General features: G+C 44.3%; 1 protein-coding gene across 1 annotated transcript in view; it reads right to left on the bottom strand.

Moving 5' to 3' along the window:
• Positions 1 to 10263: 10263 nt before the first annotated feature.
• Positions 10264 to 15506, bottom strand: part of galr2b (galanin receptor 2b) — a 31725-nt gene continuing 26482 nt past the window's right edge. Inside the window, exon 3 of the mRNA XM_028398281.1 lies at positions 10264 to 11026. Coding sequence (XP_028254082.1) covers positions 10264 to 11026 — 763 coding nt within the window. The remainder of the gene's footprint in view (positions 11027 to 15506) is intronic.

Raw genomic sequence — 15506 nt, forward strand, 5'->3', positions numbered from 1 at the left:
TGGCGGTGCGCGAGGTGGCAGTGGGGTTCGTGGGAGGATGCGTGGGTGAGCAGGAGAGTGTGGGCATTGTTGGAAGGCAGTGTGCAGGGCAAAGCTAACAGAGAGCGTTCCTACATCTTCTTATCGGAGCAAAACAACGACGCGTCGGAGTCACAGCGTGACCACGCCAGTATGACGCGCATAAAAGCACATCGCAGCTGAGGAGAAAGCAGCTCACGGCCATACTGCTCTGGAGACGCCCAGAGGAGGAGGTCGCAGGCGGAGCGGAGCGCAGTTTTGGAGGGAAACCTTATTAATTTTCTTGTGCTTTATTTTGGATTTTTCCGTTCTGGTTTGAACTTTTTTCGTTAAAGGGCATTTGTTTTTCTCGCTCCCCGCAGTCAAACTGACTGTTGGGGAGTAGTTTTGTGTTTAAAAACTTTTTATTTGAAACGCTTTGGACGGGAGGGAAACAGGCCGACAAAGCAGGATGGATTACACGGATAAAGAAAACAGGACTGGGAAAACGGCAAACCGAACGGAGAACGGACAGAAGGAGAAGGAAAAAACAAATGAGCAGGTAGGTACGGAAAAAGACATGAGACAGGTGAACGAAAGAATGAATGGAAGGGAGGGAGAGATGGCCGGGAGGGGGGCAGACAGCCATGAAGCCACGAGGTCGGAGTCGCAGAAAGAGGGAGAGAAGAATAAAACAATTAGCTACGAAAGAGATCTAACTGTACAAGTAGAACTAAAAGGGGAAGAAATAGTATCGCCAATAGAATTAATCAGAGTAGTGAGACTGATGTGTGGAAATATATGTGCATGTAGAAGCACTGGGAAAGACAAATACGAAATCACGATGGGAAGTCACGCGGGGAAATCAAAATTGATAGATGGTTTTAAAATAGGAAACACAGTGGTGGAGGGAAAGGAGATAAATAATAATGAACTGGTGGTGTCGTTTCTGGGTCTGCCTGTGTATATCTCTGACGAGGAGATCCTGGAGAAGTTGGAGACGTGGCGTGTATCGGCGGTGTCCCCCATAAAGCGCCGTATGTGGCTGGGGACAAGGGTGGCTGATGGGACTCGGTTCGTGAAAGTGAAGTTTAATGAGGATGTGCAGTCTTTGCCATATTCAGCCAAATTCAATACGGCAGGAGGAGCTGAGTTTTTCTGCGTAATCCATGACCGGCAGGTCCGAGTCTGCCGGATTTGTATCCAGCCGGGTCACATTGTGAGGGACTGCCCGGAATTCCTGTGCAATAAGTGCGGGGTCCAGGGGCACTATGCGAGGGAATGTACAAAAAAGATTGAAAAATGCAGGGTATGTTATAACAGGATGGAAAGGTGTATATGTGTGGAGGGAAGTGAGGAAGAAAATGAAATGGATGAAAGGAATGATGAGTCCAACACAGAGGAGGACGAGGACCAGGAAGCGGAGACTGGGGTGGAGCCAATGGCTCTGACAGAAGAGCCAGCTGTGAGCGAGGCAGGTGGAGGAGCAGAGGCACTCCCTGTGAGGGAGGGAGCTCTGAGGGCGGGCTCTGCTCCTGAGAGGGCGAGGGGAGCTCAAAAAAAGGGTTCTGCCTTGGATCTCGAGGAAAATGAAATAATGTGCACGCCTGAGCCAGGTAGTGCAGAGATCAGTGCGGCGGCAGCTGTGGATGGGGGGGCGAAGTTCCCTGCCCGGAGGCTGTCGCGGAGACAGCAGGAGCTGGTGCTCGGCTCGAGTCTGGATGACGCAGACGTCGACACCGGCTCCCAGATAGAAGCCTCTCCAATGTCTGTCGAACCCACCTGTCGCTCCAGCGCCTTCCTGCTGGCTGAAAAAGCCAGAGAAAGGGAGGCTGCCCCTGTCTCTGCTTTTCTGGGTCGGAAAGATCTTACCTCTGACTCTGACCTGGAAAGAGAAGCGGGGAAAAAATTGCAGAGAAGGAAAAGCGCAAGAAATAAAACGGGGCAAACACAAAAGGAAAAAGATTTTAAAAAAAAATGATAATAAGGGGAAGATTCCACCTTACTTCTTGCAATGCTTAATATCACATCATTAAACATAGCAGGGGCAAGAGCAATAGAGAAAATAACCGGGATTCTTCAAACCATTCAAACGGACATACTGTGCTTGCAAGAAGTAAGGTGGAATCAACAAAAAGAAGAGCATGCAAGAAAAACATGGGGAGGGGGTTTCTTTTTTGCCCCTGGACCCCAGCTAACAGCAGGCACGGCGGTCCTGGTAAGACCGGGCCTCCCTCACAATGTGACCTGCGTACATGCCGGCGACGAGGGCCGGCTGGTGGTGATTGACCTGAAATTAAATAAAAAAGTAGTTCGTATTATTAATATATATAGTAGTAATAATGAAATGGAGAGAAAGGATTTTTATAAAAATAAATTAGTAAAATGGATAACAGAGTATAGTATAGTAATAGGATACAATATATTTATATATATATATATATTTTAATACAATATTAACAAATAGTGATATAGTGCATGGAAATATACGCAACGATATAAGTAGAAACGAATTATATGATATAATGGCTAAAAATAATTTAATAGACATCTGGAGAATCCTCAACCCGGGAGTCCGTGACTACTCCAGGAGACAGCTGGTAAAGGGAAAACTAAAACAAACTCGTATTGATCTGGCTCTGGTGTCTCCTGGAGTGGTCACGGACGTGGACGCCGTCGGGTACACGCCAAACGGATGGAGCGACCACTCCCTTCTCCGGGTAACTCTGGGGAGGGCAGGCAGACTCAGAAACGGGGGGTTATGGGTTTTAAACAACGAAATATTGGAGAGGGATAATTTTAAAAATAAAATGCATAATTATTTAGAGGGTGTTAAAAACGAAATGGAGGGAGTAGAAAATTTATTAGCATGGTGGGAGGGAGTCAAAAATAAAATTAAGAAAATGTGCATTAGGGAATGTAAGAGGAAAAAATGGGAGGAAAACGAAGAGGAAAGAGAATTAATCGAAATTATTAAAATAGAAACGGAAAAAATCGGGAAAGATCCAGGGAGGGGGACGGGGATTTTAGCAGCGGCGCAAGGGAAACTTCACAACATAACTATTCAAAAGTGCAAAGCAGCGGCAATCAGAGCAAAAGCACGGTATCTAGTGGAAGGAGAAAAATCAACGAGTTATTTCCTGGGGTTAGAAAAACAAAAGCAGGGGAGGGCATGCATTTATTCGTTAATAAACAGTGAGGGAGGGCAGGAAGTACATTTAGAGGGGATTTTAAAAACAGCGCAAGCTTTTTATGGCAAACTATATAAAAGTGAAGGAACGAACTTAGAAGAAACGGAAAAACATATGGAATACCTGGAAAAAAAATTAGATAAAACGGATAGGGATCTCTGCGACTCCGACCTCACTACGCAGCAAATCATAGACGCAATAACATCGCTAAACCAAAGGAAAAGCCCAGGGTGGGACGGGTTGACGGCCGAATTCTATCAAGTGTTCGGCCGTTGCCTTGCTCCCATCCTGGGACAAGTTTTCAAATACATTGAACAAAAACAGGAGGTCACAGAGGGGTTTGCGAAGGGGCGGCAGCGGTCGCTCGCAATGTAAATATTAGAGGGATTAGCGTAGGTGAGTCCGCGTGCTGCAAAATTGTGCAGTACGCGGACGACACAAATATCACAGTTAAGGATAGGGATAGCGTTAGTGAGGTGGTGGGCACTATTAGGAACTATTGTAAAGCATCGGGTGCAAAAATGAATCTAAATAAATCACAGATCATGAGGTGTGGAGATGCACAGAGCACAGACAACACGTGGGGGTTTAAAGAGGCAGAAGGGGAACTGAAGGTGCTAGGGGTGTGGTGCGGGAGGGATGAGGGGAAGGCGAATGAAAAAAACTGGAACGTTTTAACAGAAAAAAATCAAAAAAATCATAAACTTATGGAAACAAAGGCAATTGGGAATAAGAGGAAAAATAACAGTAATCAACTCACTTATCATGTCAACACTAAATCACACACTGGCTGTCTGTCCCCTGTCCCCGCAGCAGGAATCCAACATCAACAGAGCCAGTTCGAGACTCTGAGACTCGTTTCAATTAACAACCCAGAAGTTACCTGGGGAGGGAAAGAGGTGGTTTGCGCGGCCCTGGAACGAGCTGGAGTAGTCCGGCTCGGGGATGTTGTCGACCCAACCGGTGGCTTTGAAGCTGCGGGGACCCTGGCCAGCTTGAGGGAGAGGAAAGTAAGATTCAACAAAAATGTTATCATTGATGTGTTTGATAAGCTGGCTGCTGCTGTTCCCCGGCGCTGGATAAGGGCGCTGGGGAACAGGAGACAGCCAGCCGAGGCTGGCGAAACGTGTGCCTTCTCCTCTGTGCAGGGCGGGGAGGACCTACAGGAAACAACAACTCGGCAGCTGTATGAGACGTTCATCAAAAGGAGAAGAAGACCACCGGCAGCTGACCGAGCATGGAGGGAGGTCTTCCCCGCCCTGCGAGGGGACAGGATCTGGGCCACGCTCAGGAGTGGCGCGGCCCCGGGAAACGTCCTGACGACGGACTTCAGAGCACGGCACCGAAGACTACATCCCGGTGTCGTGCTCCACCAAATAGACGGGGCGTTGGAGAGGGGCTGCGCCACATGCGGGGCAGCCGCGGAGACATTGGAACACCTTTTCCTCGACTGCCCCGCCATCAACAACTTCCTGGGCTGGCTCAGACGAACTCTGGAGGAGAGGGCACACGGGAAATGGAGAACAGAGGAAGACTGGAAGCTATTCACACTGTTTGGAGACAACGTCAATAACAAAGGACAAAAAATAAGAAACACAGCCGGACTTTTTGCAAAACACACCATATACACCATCAGAAATGCACGCAGGAAGGGAAACACTGGGTTGGAACTAAAAGGGTTTTTCACTCACAACTTCCAGATGTACATAAGCACGATGGTGAAGGGGCTAAAGGGGAAAAAGAGAGATGCACTGTTAGATGGGCATAGTTTGTTTTATGAAGAGGGTGGTAGGGTGTATTTTAATTTTTAGGAAAATATTTTTGTTGTTGTTGTGGTTAAAGAAGAGTTAGAAGTTAGGAGAGAGATAATTTTGTGTCTATTGTGATTTGTGATGTGTTGATTTTTTATGTATATATTTTAATGAACATTTTGATAATAAAAGATAAAAAAAAAAATAAAAAAAAAATAAAAAATCAGATGACTCCCAGAGGGCCTGGAGAGACAGTTTGCTGACGTATAAGAAGGCCCTTCGCAAAGCTAGGACAGCCTACTATTCATCACTAGTAGAAGAAAACAAGAACAACCCGTGCTTTCTCTTTAACGCTGTAGCCAGGCTGACAAAAAGCCACAGCTCTGTGGAGCCTCGCATTCCTGCAGCGCTTAGTAGTGAAGACTTCATGAGCTTCTTCACCGATAAAATCACCACTGTTAGAGGACAAATCAACCACAATCTCTCTGTGACCGCTGAGGATACACCGCCACTTCTGGAAACGGATCCTGATCTAACTCTGGACTGCTTCGTGCCCATCGGCCTCCCTGAGCTGACCACCAGAATCAGCAAGTCTAAACCTACTACCTGTCATCATCACTATCACGGCTCCTCAAGGATGCTATTCCTCTGATCGGAGACTCTATATTAGGACAAATCAACTTGTCTCTGGAAACAGGATATGTACCACAGGCTTTTAAAACTGCTGTGATCATTCCGATACTTAAAAAACCTTCACTGGACCCGGACGTCTTAGGAAACTACAGACCGATCTCCAACCTCACCTTTATCTCCAAAATACTCGAAAGAGCTGTTGTAAGTCAGCTAAATGACCACCTGCATAGGAACAGTCTGCTCGATGCTTTCCAGTCTGGATCCAGAGCCCATCACAGCACAGAAACAGTACTGCTTAAAGTCACTAATGACCTCCTCATGGCATTCGGACCGTGGACTCATCTCTGTACTCGTTCTACTGAATCTCAGTGCTGCCTTTGACACAGTAGATCATCGCATCCTGCTACACAGATTAGAACACGAGATCAGGATTACAGGAACAGATAAATCATATTTATCTGACAGATTTCACTTTGTTCATGCTAACGATGTTTCTTCCACAGGTACAAGGGTTAATTACGGTGTTCCACAGGGTTCTGTGCTCGGACCGATCCTGTTCACCCCCTACATGCTCCCTCTAGGAAACATCATCCAGAAGCACGGCATAAACTTTTATGCTGATGATACCCAGCTGTATTTATCCATGAAGCCTGAAAAAACGGAGCCGCTAGTCAGACTACAGGCATGTCTAAAGGACACAAGGGACTGGACATCCGCCAACGTTTTACTATTAAACTCAGACAAGACTGAGGTCATTGTTTTTGGACCTAAACATCTCAGAACTAGTTTATCAGATAATACTTTCTGGATGGAATTACTCTGGCCTCCAGTAAGACTGTGAGAAACCTTGGAGTCGTCTTTGACCAAGACATGTCCTTTGTCTCTCATATTAAGCAGGTCTCCAAGACCGCTTTCTTTCACCTGCGTAATATTACTAAGATCAGGAGCATCCTCTCTCAGAGTGATGCTGAAAAGCTCATCCATGCTTTTGTCACTTTAAAGACTGGACTACTGCAACTCTATATTACCAGGATGTCCACATTACTCCATTCAAGTCTGCTGCTGATCCTGAACGCAGCAGCTAGAGTTCTGACAGGAAGCAGCCAAAGGGATCATATCTCTCCTGTTCTAGCGTCTCTTCACTGGCTCCCAGTGGACTCAAAAATACACTTCAAGGTCCTTCTTCTAACCTACAAGGCTCTTCATGGACTTGCTCCATTGTATCTACAGGACCTGATTGTACCATATGTTCCTAATAGGACACTCAGATCTCTGAGTGCAGGTTTACTTGTAGTTCCTAGGATTCACAAAAGTAGAATGGGAGGACGAGCTTTCAGCTATCAGGCACCACTATTATGGAACCAGTTACCAATCTGGGTCCGAGAGGCAGACACTGCCTCCACCTTTAAGACTAGACTTAAAACTTTTCTGTTTAGTAAGGCGTACAATTAGCCTTAGACCTAGTGTGTAAACATGACCCACTGAGCAGTTTCCCTCTCACACTCTGACCTCTCCTTTACTCTCCTTAGTCTGGCTCACACTGGTCTCAAGACCTGCATGCTGACCTGCAGTCCGGCCCGTGAAATCTCTCTTGCCCTACGTTGTGGGGGGGCACAAACATGATCCTCTGAGCAGTTTCCCCCTCACCCTCTGACCTCTCCTCTACTCTCCTTAGTCTGGCTCATACTGGGTAATATCGTCTCATAATCTGTGTTTACTGTCTTCCTCGTAGTTTTGTGCCTCGCTCTCGCTCTCTCTCTGTCTCTTTACAGGTCTCAACACCCATGCTGACCTGCAGTCCGGCCCCTGAACTCTCCCTAGGCCTACGTTGTCGGGGGGCACAAACATGACCCATTGAGCAGTTTCCAACTCACCCTCTGACCTCTCCTCTACTCTCCTTAGTCTGGCTCATACTGGTAATATTTTTTTTTATTTTTTATTTTAGATACTGTATTAATCCCAGAGGGAAATTCTTTACGGCTGTGTTTACTTTCTTCCTTGTAGTTTTGTGCCTCGCTCTCGCTCTCTCTCTTTGCAGGTCTCAAGACCTGCATACTGACCTGTAGTCCGGCCCCTGATCTCTCCTGTGCTCATCGACTTCACTAGCCCCTGTTGCTCATCTTTGCTCATCGACTTCACTAGCCCCTGTTGCTCATCTTTGCTATCAAATTACTACTTATGGACTGACGATATATATATATAGATATCCATTGCAATATAATCACTGTTTCATCTTGCTGTCATGTTTGCTCTGTACTGTATCATTGTTTGTATCATGTTTGCTCCTCTCTCTCTCTCTCTCTCTCCTTCATCCTCTCTGTCCTGTCTCCCTTATCTTCTCCTCCTCTACCCGGCTGACTAGCAGAAGGACTGGTTCCCCCTTAAGTTGACGGGTCCTGCTCAAGGTTTCTTTCTCTTAAAGGGAGTTTTTCCTTGCCACAGTGCTTTTAGAGGGGTTCCGGTTCTGGGTCTCACGCTCTGAGTTTCTGTGAAGCGCTTTGAGACAATTTCTGATTGTAAAATGCGCTATATAAATAAAACCGAATTAAATTGAATTGAATTGAGCCTGCTTTTGAGTCCAAACCAGTCAGTAAACCTCACAATGTAAGGTAATGCAGTTGTATCACCATTCATTTAGTTTACATTTTAATATTTTGAACTTCGCAACACAATCTCACAGCAGAAATTAGTTTATTTGGTGATTTAAGTGTGTATCACATTTTGAAAACATTTTTGATAAATATCTGTTTAAATATACTAATTTAAATATACAGCACAAGAACTCTTTATGGTGAAATATAACAATAATATACCATAAATAGTGTGGGCAAAATTACGGTAAACACATCAGATGTGAAATTGGGCAAAGGAGAGTTTGGAGAGTTACCTCTTAAAGGTAGGGTCGGAGATTTTAAAAAAATTAAGTGAGAGTCAGCCAGATTTCGAAAGTAAACACATGCCCCTTTCTCTCGGAGCTCACCCCATAGCCACGCCTCCAATCACATGGACGCGCATTACCTGAAGACGAGCTGCAGCCTGTGACTTCGCCATCATGCATGTACCTCTCTGGTCCGCGCAGAGCAGGAAGAGTGTGACAACCAGCCAATACTCCTCGCAGGGTCGTCCTGGAGGATTGGCTGATGTTTGTAGCATTTTATAGCTTCCACAGATGATTAATATTCTTCGCTTTAATCCAAAACTAATTAGTTTTGGATTGCTTCATCATTTGGTTGCTATCATCCGATAGACATGTAAAGAAAAGTTACACTAATTTAAGTGCATTAGAATGAAATTTCCTACCCTACCTTTAAGTAGAAAATTGTGTCTTACACAGCCTGAATTTGACATAACAGCTTTTTACAGCTCTGAGATAGGACACAACCTTACATCGTACTAGTGACGCAAGATTGATTGAAAATGCATTATAATAATTTCACAGCTTTTCTTTTTTTCAATTTTTTTGTTTCAAATGTGCACAATACACACATTTACATAACTCTCAAATACATAGGTGTACTCTATGGTAAACAAGTTAATTCAAATGTATAATAGTTGATGTCAAAGAGAAACATGCCATGAATACAATCATCGCAATATACAAGTAAAGCAAGAAAAGTGATGGCTGTGTCTCATCTTTTATCTCATCTCATTTCCTGTTTTCTAATGCTGGTTGGTTTGCCACAGAAAGATTACAATACAAATAATACCCTGGCAAGACAGAACAGCATCTGCATGCAAGATACAAAACAAGCAGACTAAATGAAAAACTACATTCATAAATACTAGTTTACTAGTAGAAGTTGAGAAATCCTTAAATGTGCCTGAGTTGCTCGGTGACCTCTATCAAACAGCAGTTTGATAAAAGTCAATTAAAAGAACAAATGGTGCAGATATTCCAAATCAGCAAATATGCACTAATATTATTAATTATGATTAATTAATCAGTAACACATTCTGTGCTGCTCTGTCGGATTATACTGTAAAACTTCAACCTGAATAAAAGTGCTAGCAGTGGTTAAGGCAAATAGCAGAAACAGGAAATATTGAGCCACCCATTCAGATTACCATTATGTGACCTAGTTTTCAAGAAAGAGAGCCAGAGTTTGCACAGTAGAGGTCAAGCTGCTGTTTTGCTTAAGCACTCACCCATTTCTGCATCAAGCACACCTCTCCCTCAATTTTTTGTGTAGCTTGGCTGACCACTATGTTACCTCCTGTCCACTAGGGATAATCTAGAATCTAGATTTTTGCCTAATTTCTGGATGTCTTTATATATACAGTCTTTGGACAAAGCATTCTGATTCCTGAAGAAGAGAGCATTGTTATATAGTTATTATTTTATATTAGTCCAGTGAATTTCATTTGAAGTCTTTGTGTAAAATCTGAATTTCTTTTGTAACATATATTTTAGAATCAGATATGAAATGTGCAAAGCTATATTGGTGTTGGTGATTATTTTATATTGGTTGACCATTGGTTGGCCGTTCTATACAAACATTTCTAACTTTCTGCTATGACATGGCTGGTATCTTACAGTAATACATTTTGGAGAGTTACTATATTAGCTACACTTTAATTTTTTTGTCTCTGGAAATATGCTTGAATCCTTGCTCTCCTTCCCATTTGTCTTTAAAAAAATTAGCTGCAGTGTCTCTCAGATAAGGCATTCTGTGCTGAGCCTGAATCACTCATCAAGTCTGCTGCTGAAAAGGCAAATTCAGGGTCACTGTGGCTTCTCTTGGCTCTGCGACTGGTCTGTTAATCATTTCACAATCATTCTGTCGCCCGTTCTCCTCATTCATCTGTGACACCTCCGTGGAGCCTGCCTCAAATCCCGGCACGGTGTTGGCCACATGCACCACGTGAACTTTATTCCTCCCATTCTTACTGAGGATGCAGCTGAAGACTTTCTTGAAGCCTTTGCGAAAGTGCTTGGACACCAGGGCGTACACAATGGGGTTGACGCATGAGTTGGCATAGGCCATGCAGTGAGAGAGGAGTCTAAATGCGTATGTGGTTTGATTAAAAGGGAAATCTCCGTACAGGTAACACAGGATCACCACATGGTATGGTAGCCAGCAGATGCAGAAGAGCACAGTGACAATGATGATCATTTTGGTGACTTTGCGTTTGGCCCTCTTGGATTCCGACATACCATCCAGAGGGTCTACGGCAGTCCACAAGTACTTTATGGTTCGGGTGTATGACAAGCTCACAATAAGGACAGGGATGACGTAGCCAAACAGGAAGGTGCATGTGTCCAGCACCTTGCGGTTTTGTTCCTCCCAACCGGGGATGCACACGGTGCTGTTGGCATAATCAATCAGGTCATAGTAGCTGAGATATGGGCCTGCAAAGACCAGGGAAAGACCCCAGATGATCACCATGGCAACCACTGCATTGCATGGGGTTCTCAGTTCCCTGGAACGGAGTGGGTAGCGGATGGCCAGATACCTGTGAGAAGATAAAAAAAACAAAACAACACTAAAACGTGTAAGCTGTTTGCTGTTACCAAAAACATCACAATTTATTAATTTGTTTATTAAAATAAACATCTCCTTTATCAAATCATAGTATATATTAAATAATAGTTTTAAGATGCATTTTATTTTTACCTTAGCACAATACCTATACCTATATAGGTATAGGTAAAATACATCTATACCTAGTGTAAGAACGAATTTTTGTGGTTTTCACAGTTTGGTTTAAATGGTTTGTGGCCTATGTTTTTGTTGATTCTACCAGTAGAGGGCACCTTTGTTTTACCTTTAAAGCCACACCTTTTCCGGTCTTCCTGGTCTTAGTTGGTAGGAAGGCACACAGTTTTTCTACCATAGCCGTAGCCGCAGAAGTTTTAGTTTCATGAACAGTTTAGTTACTTTGACCGTGTTACTTTGTTTGTTTCAGCACCTTTGGCACCATCCATTAGTAGAAAAACTTCCCACGTTGATGCTACGGACCGTATGGAAACAAGGCCCTTGATCTGTGTGCACCGCTGCATTGACTGTGAGTAAAGGAGACACACGTTTGGGAAACAACTGAGCCTGGAGCGCGCATGGTGGCGACGCTTCATGGACTAAATCCCATCTCTGAGGACTTTCGAGCGGAGATTTCGAGACGCGGAGGGAGCGCCTATGGTCCGCGTGGTGGAGCACGAGAGATCACGCAGCATTCAAGCAGGGGGAGCAGCCATGGAGGAGGCGGACGGCGGCACGTGCACGCGGAAGAAACGGGCTGAGAAGCCTACTCTCTGAGCCTTGGAGGAGGCCTTGCAGAGAAAAATGAACAACAGAAGAGGTAAATTAAGCCAATTTACCTTAAAGAAGAATGAGCTGATGCAACTTATGGAAAATGACTGTAACATAGACCTGGTTAAAACAAAGTTATCAATGGAATTTACTCCAGGTTTTGAGGACTTCAGAGAGGCCAATAATGCAGTCAAGGAAGAATTTATATACATGGGCTTGGAAGAAAATATGCAGTACGACCAATAGAGCTGGTTTGAGCCCAAAGAGACTGTGTTTTGGGACTTTATTGATCAGGCTGATGTGTGGGTCAAAGAAGCACATGTTCGCATAGAGGCAGCAAGAAAAATGGACGAGAGGACCAGTGTTTCCAGCTGATAGTGTTTCTGTGGTGTCAAGACGGATTAAAGTTCTAAAAGCAGCAGTTCTGTACGCTTCAAACTATCTCCAGAGAGCTTGAGAGCTGAATTGGACAAAGCTGCACTAATGGCCCAAGCTGCTGCACTGAAGGAGAGATTGGCATTAGAGAAACAAGAATTACACCTGAAAAGGAGTAAAGAGGAGCTGAAAATCAAGATAGCATTAGCTGCCACTGATGCTAAACTGAAGGTGTTGCAGAGCTACGAGGGATCAGTCACGAGTGAAGAGTCAGACATACAGCCCCATCAGCTCCAGCCCACGCAGCCTCAAGTCGCCGCCCATCAGCTCCAGTGGACAATTCCCGACTGCACAGAGCCACAAGGAACACAGGGTGGTCACCTGCAACTGCCAGCTTTTAGTGATCCTTTAATGGACAGTGCCGAAACTCTTTTCAGTATACTCCAGTGTCAAAATGACATTACAGAGTTTCTATTTAAGGGTAACCCCCCTGGACTATAGACTGTTCATAAGAGCCTTTGAGCATGCTGTGGAGAACAAAACTGATAACAATGAAGATTGGCTGTACTTTTTAGAGCAACACACCAGCGGTCAACCTAAAGAGCTGATATGAAGCTGCCTACATATGGATCCAGAACTGGGGTATCATACGGCAAAGAAGCTCCTCAAAGAACATTTCGGAAATAATTACAGTGTGGTGATGGCATACATTGACAAGGCTTTGAGCTGGCCTACAATCAAGCCAGATGATGGTGAGGCCCTGAATGCATTTGCCTTGTTCCTGGCAATCTGCAACAATGCTGTGACAGAGATGGAGTTCATAGAGGATCTCCTCTATGAACTCCATCATAGCCATACATGCGAGCCATCATATACAAACTTCCATACAAGCTGAAAGAGAGGTGGCGAAGTGTCTTCGGTACACACTATAACAGAGAGAAGAAACAGGTTGGTTTTCACTACTGCCGCTTCACCAAATAACACGCCTATCAATCGTCTTGAAGCTAGGAGCCCTAAAGGACTCTTGGACAAAGGAGAGACTGATTCCAGCTCCAAAGATGCCTTTGCCAAGCCCTGTCTGTTTTGCCAAGGTAACCACAGCATGGCCGAATGCAACAAGATGAGACGAGCATTGAACAAGATTAAAATAGGCTTTCTTCGAAGCAATGGACTACGCTTCAGCTGTTTAAAAACTGGCCATATGAGCTGGCAATGTGGCAAGAAGTTGAGCTGTGAACTATGCTCAAAGACTCACCCAACTGTTCTTCACTTTAAGATGAGCGGGTGGTATTCGACTGTGGCGCCTCCTACAAAGGGACATCTCTCAATGACTAGTTACTCGAGGGGCCAGATCTCACCAGCAGCTTAATCGGCGTCATTCTCAGATTCCGCCGAGCCGCAGTGGCTCTGATGGCTGACATGGAAGCCATGTTCCATCAAGTAAAGGTCCCACCTGAAGATGCTGACCTCCTCCGCTTCCTGTGGTGGACCAACGGCGATCTCAACAAAGAGCTGTCCGTGTACAGGATGGTTGTCCACATATTTGGTGCCACGTCATCACCAGCTTGCGCCAGCTACGCCCTTAGGCGCTCTGCAGAGGACAACAGAGACCAGTTCGATTCCACTGCAGTCGACACAGTGTTACAGTACTGCCTGAAGTCTGTGGGAACGGATGCTGAAGCTATAAGGCTGTATCAAGACCTCAAACCTATCTGTTTGAAGGGAGGCTTCAAGCTGATGAAGTGGATCAGCAATAGTCGTACGGTGTTGGCAGCCATACCAGAACTTTGCTCCAGGGGACGTCCTGCTGGTGGACGAGTCGGCTCCCCGAAACTCCTGGGCCATGGGCAGGATAATCCAGGTTATCCCAGATGAACATGGACTAATAAGAAGCGTCAAAATAAAGACTCAAACCACTGAACTCATTAGGCCTATCGCAAAGGTATGCTTGCTGATTGAGCAGCCATAAAAGGACTTATTTGAGTAATTGTTTATTTTGTGTGTTTTGTAAGATTAAACAATTCAGAAATGTAGGGACCAAGAAGGATTTTTTTTTGGTTTAAATGGTTTGTGGGTTAGGGTTAGGGTTATGTTTTTTGTTGATTCTGCCGGTAGAGGGCACCTTTGTTTTACCTTTAAAGCCACACCTTTTCCAGTCTTCCTGGTCTTAGTTGGTAGGAAGGCACACAGTTTTTCTACCGTAGCCGTAGCCGCAGAAATTTTAGTTTCATGAACAGTTTAGTTACTTTGACCGTGCTACTTTCAGCACCTTTGGCAATAAAGCAAGGAAAACTCGGTGAACACTGGATTTATTTTCTGCACTACACGGCACGCGTAGATCAATATTTCAACTAAGCACAGAGACAAAGACCATTCACCTAGATTTCATTACCTTGTATTGTAATGTATTGTAGTGCATGTGCCCTTAATTTAAAACTGTCAAATAAATATAGTGGATTAAAAATGGCAATAAATGTCTTCAAAGTAAAGGTATGAATTACCTTTTTTCAAATATTGGATATCTAAAAAGAAATACATATACATGTTCTATATTCAAAGACTAAATGTTAAGCGTTTCCTGTTGAGGATAAGTTGTTATTAAACCTGGAGTAACCAGAAGTCAGCTGGACTGAATGTATGGATTTACCATTGTTGGCAGTTTAATCATATGAAAGAAAACAATAGGAATACCATTTTTCCACCTCCACACCACAGTTTCTGTATAGCACAATAACCGCAGCCTTTTGTTGAGTTTTCTGTATAGAAATGTGTGCAACATCCACAGAGAGAGGTGTCAGGCTTTTCAACTTTTTGAAGCATTCACTACATACTAAAATCAGGAATGCAGCTGGGAACAAAAGTGTACCCAGTGCTGTTCTTTTAGATTTTACTGCATAGAGAGGCAATAAAATACAAAAATCCCACCAGCTGCAGTAAAGCAAAAAAAAAAAAAAACCTTGATGTTTTTGCAACACCAGGTTGTTTCAGGAGCTGTAAGGGAAGAGGAGTATTTAAGGTACTGCAGTTCTGGGTAAAAGCGTCACATTCCAACCTGATCTCACAGAAATATGTGACATACACACGGATTGTTAACACTGAATTATGTAGCACCGACACGAAAAGTAGTGAAATTACGTGCAGGCACCAAGGAAAACTGTCTCCATAGAAAGTCAATGCGGGGCATTTTCGTAGGGACACCATGGTTTTTAATACGTGTGGACACCACGGACATGAGCTCCAATAGAAATGAATGAGCCGATTTGATTACAGTCATGTTGCTCTGACAATTCACGCATTTCTCTAAGCGATTT

This window comes from Parambassis ranga, unplaced genomic scaffold (assembly GCF_900634625.1).
Source record: "Parambassis ranga unplaced genomic scaffold, fParRan2.1 scaffold_137_arrow_ctg1, whole genome shotgun sequence".
NCBI lineage: Eukaryota > Metazoa > Chordata > Actinopteri > Ambassidae > Parambassis > Parambassis ranga.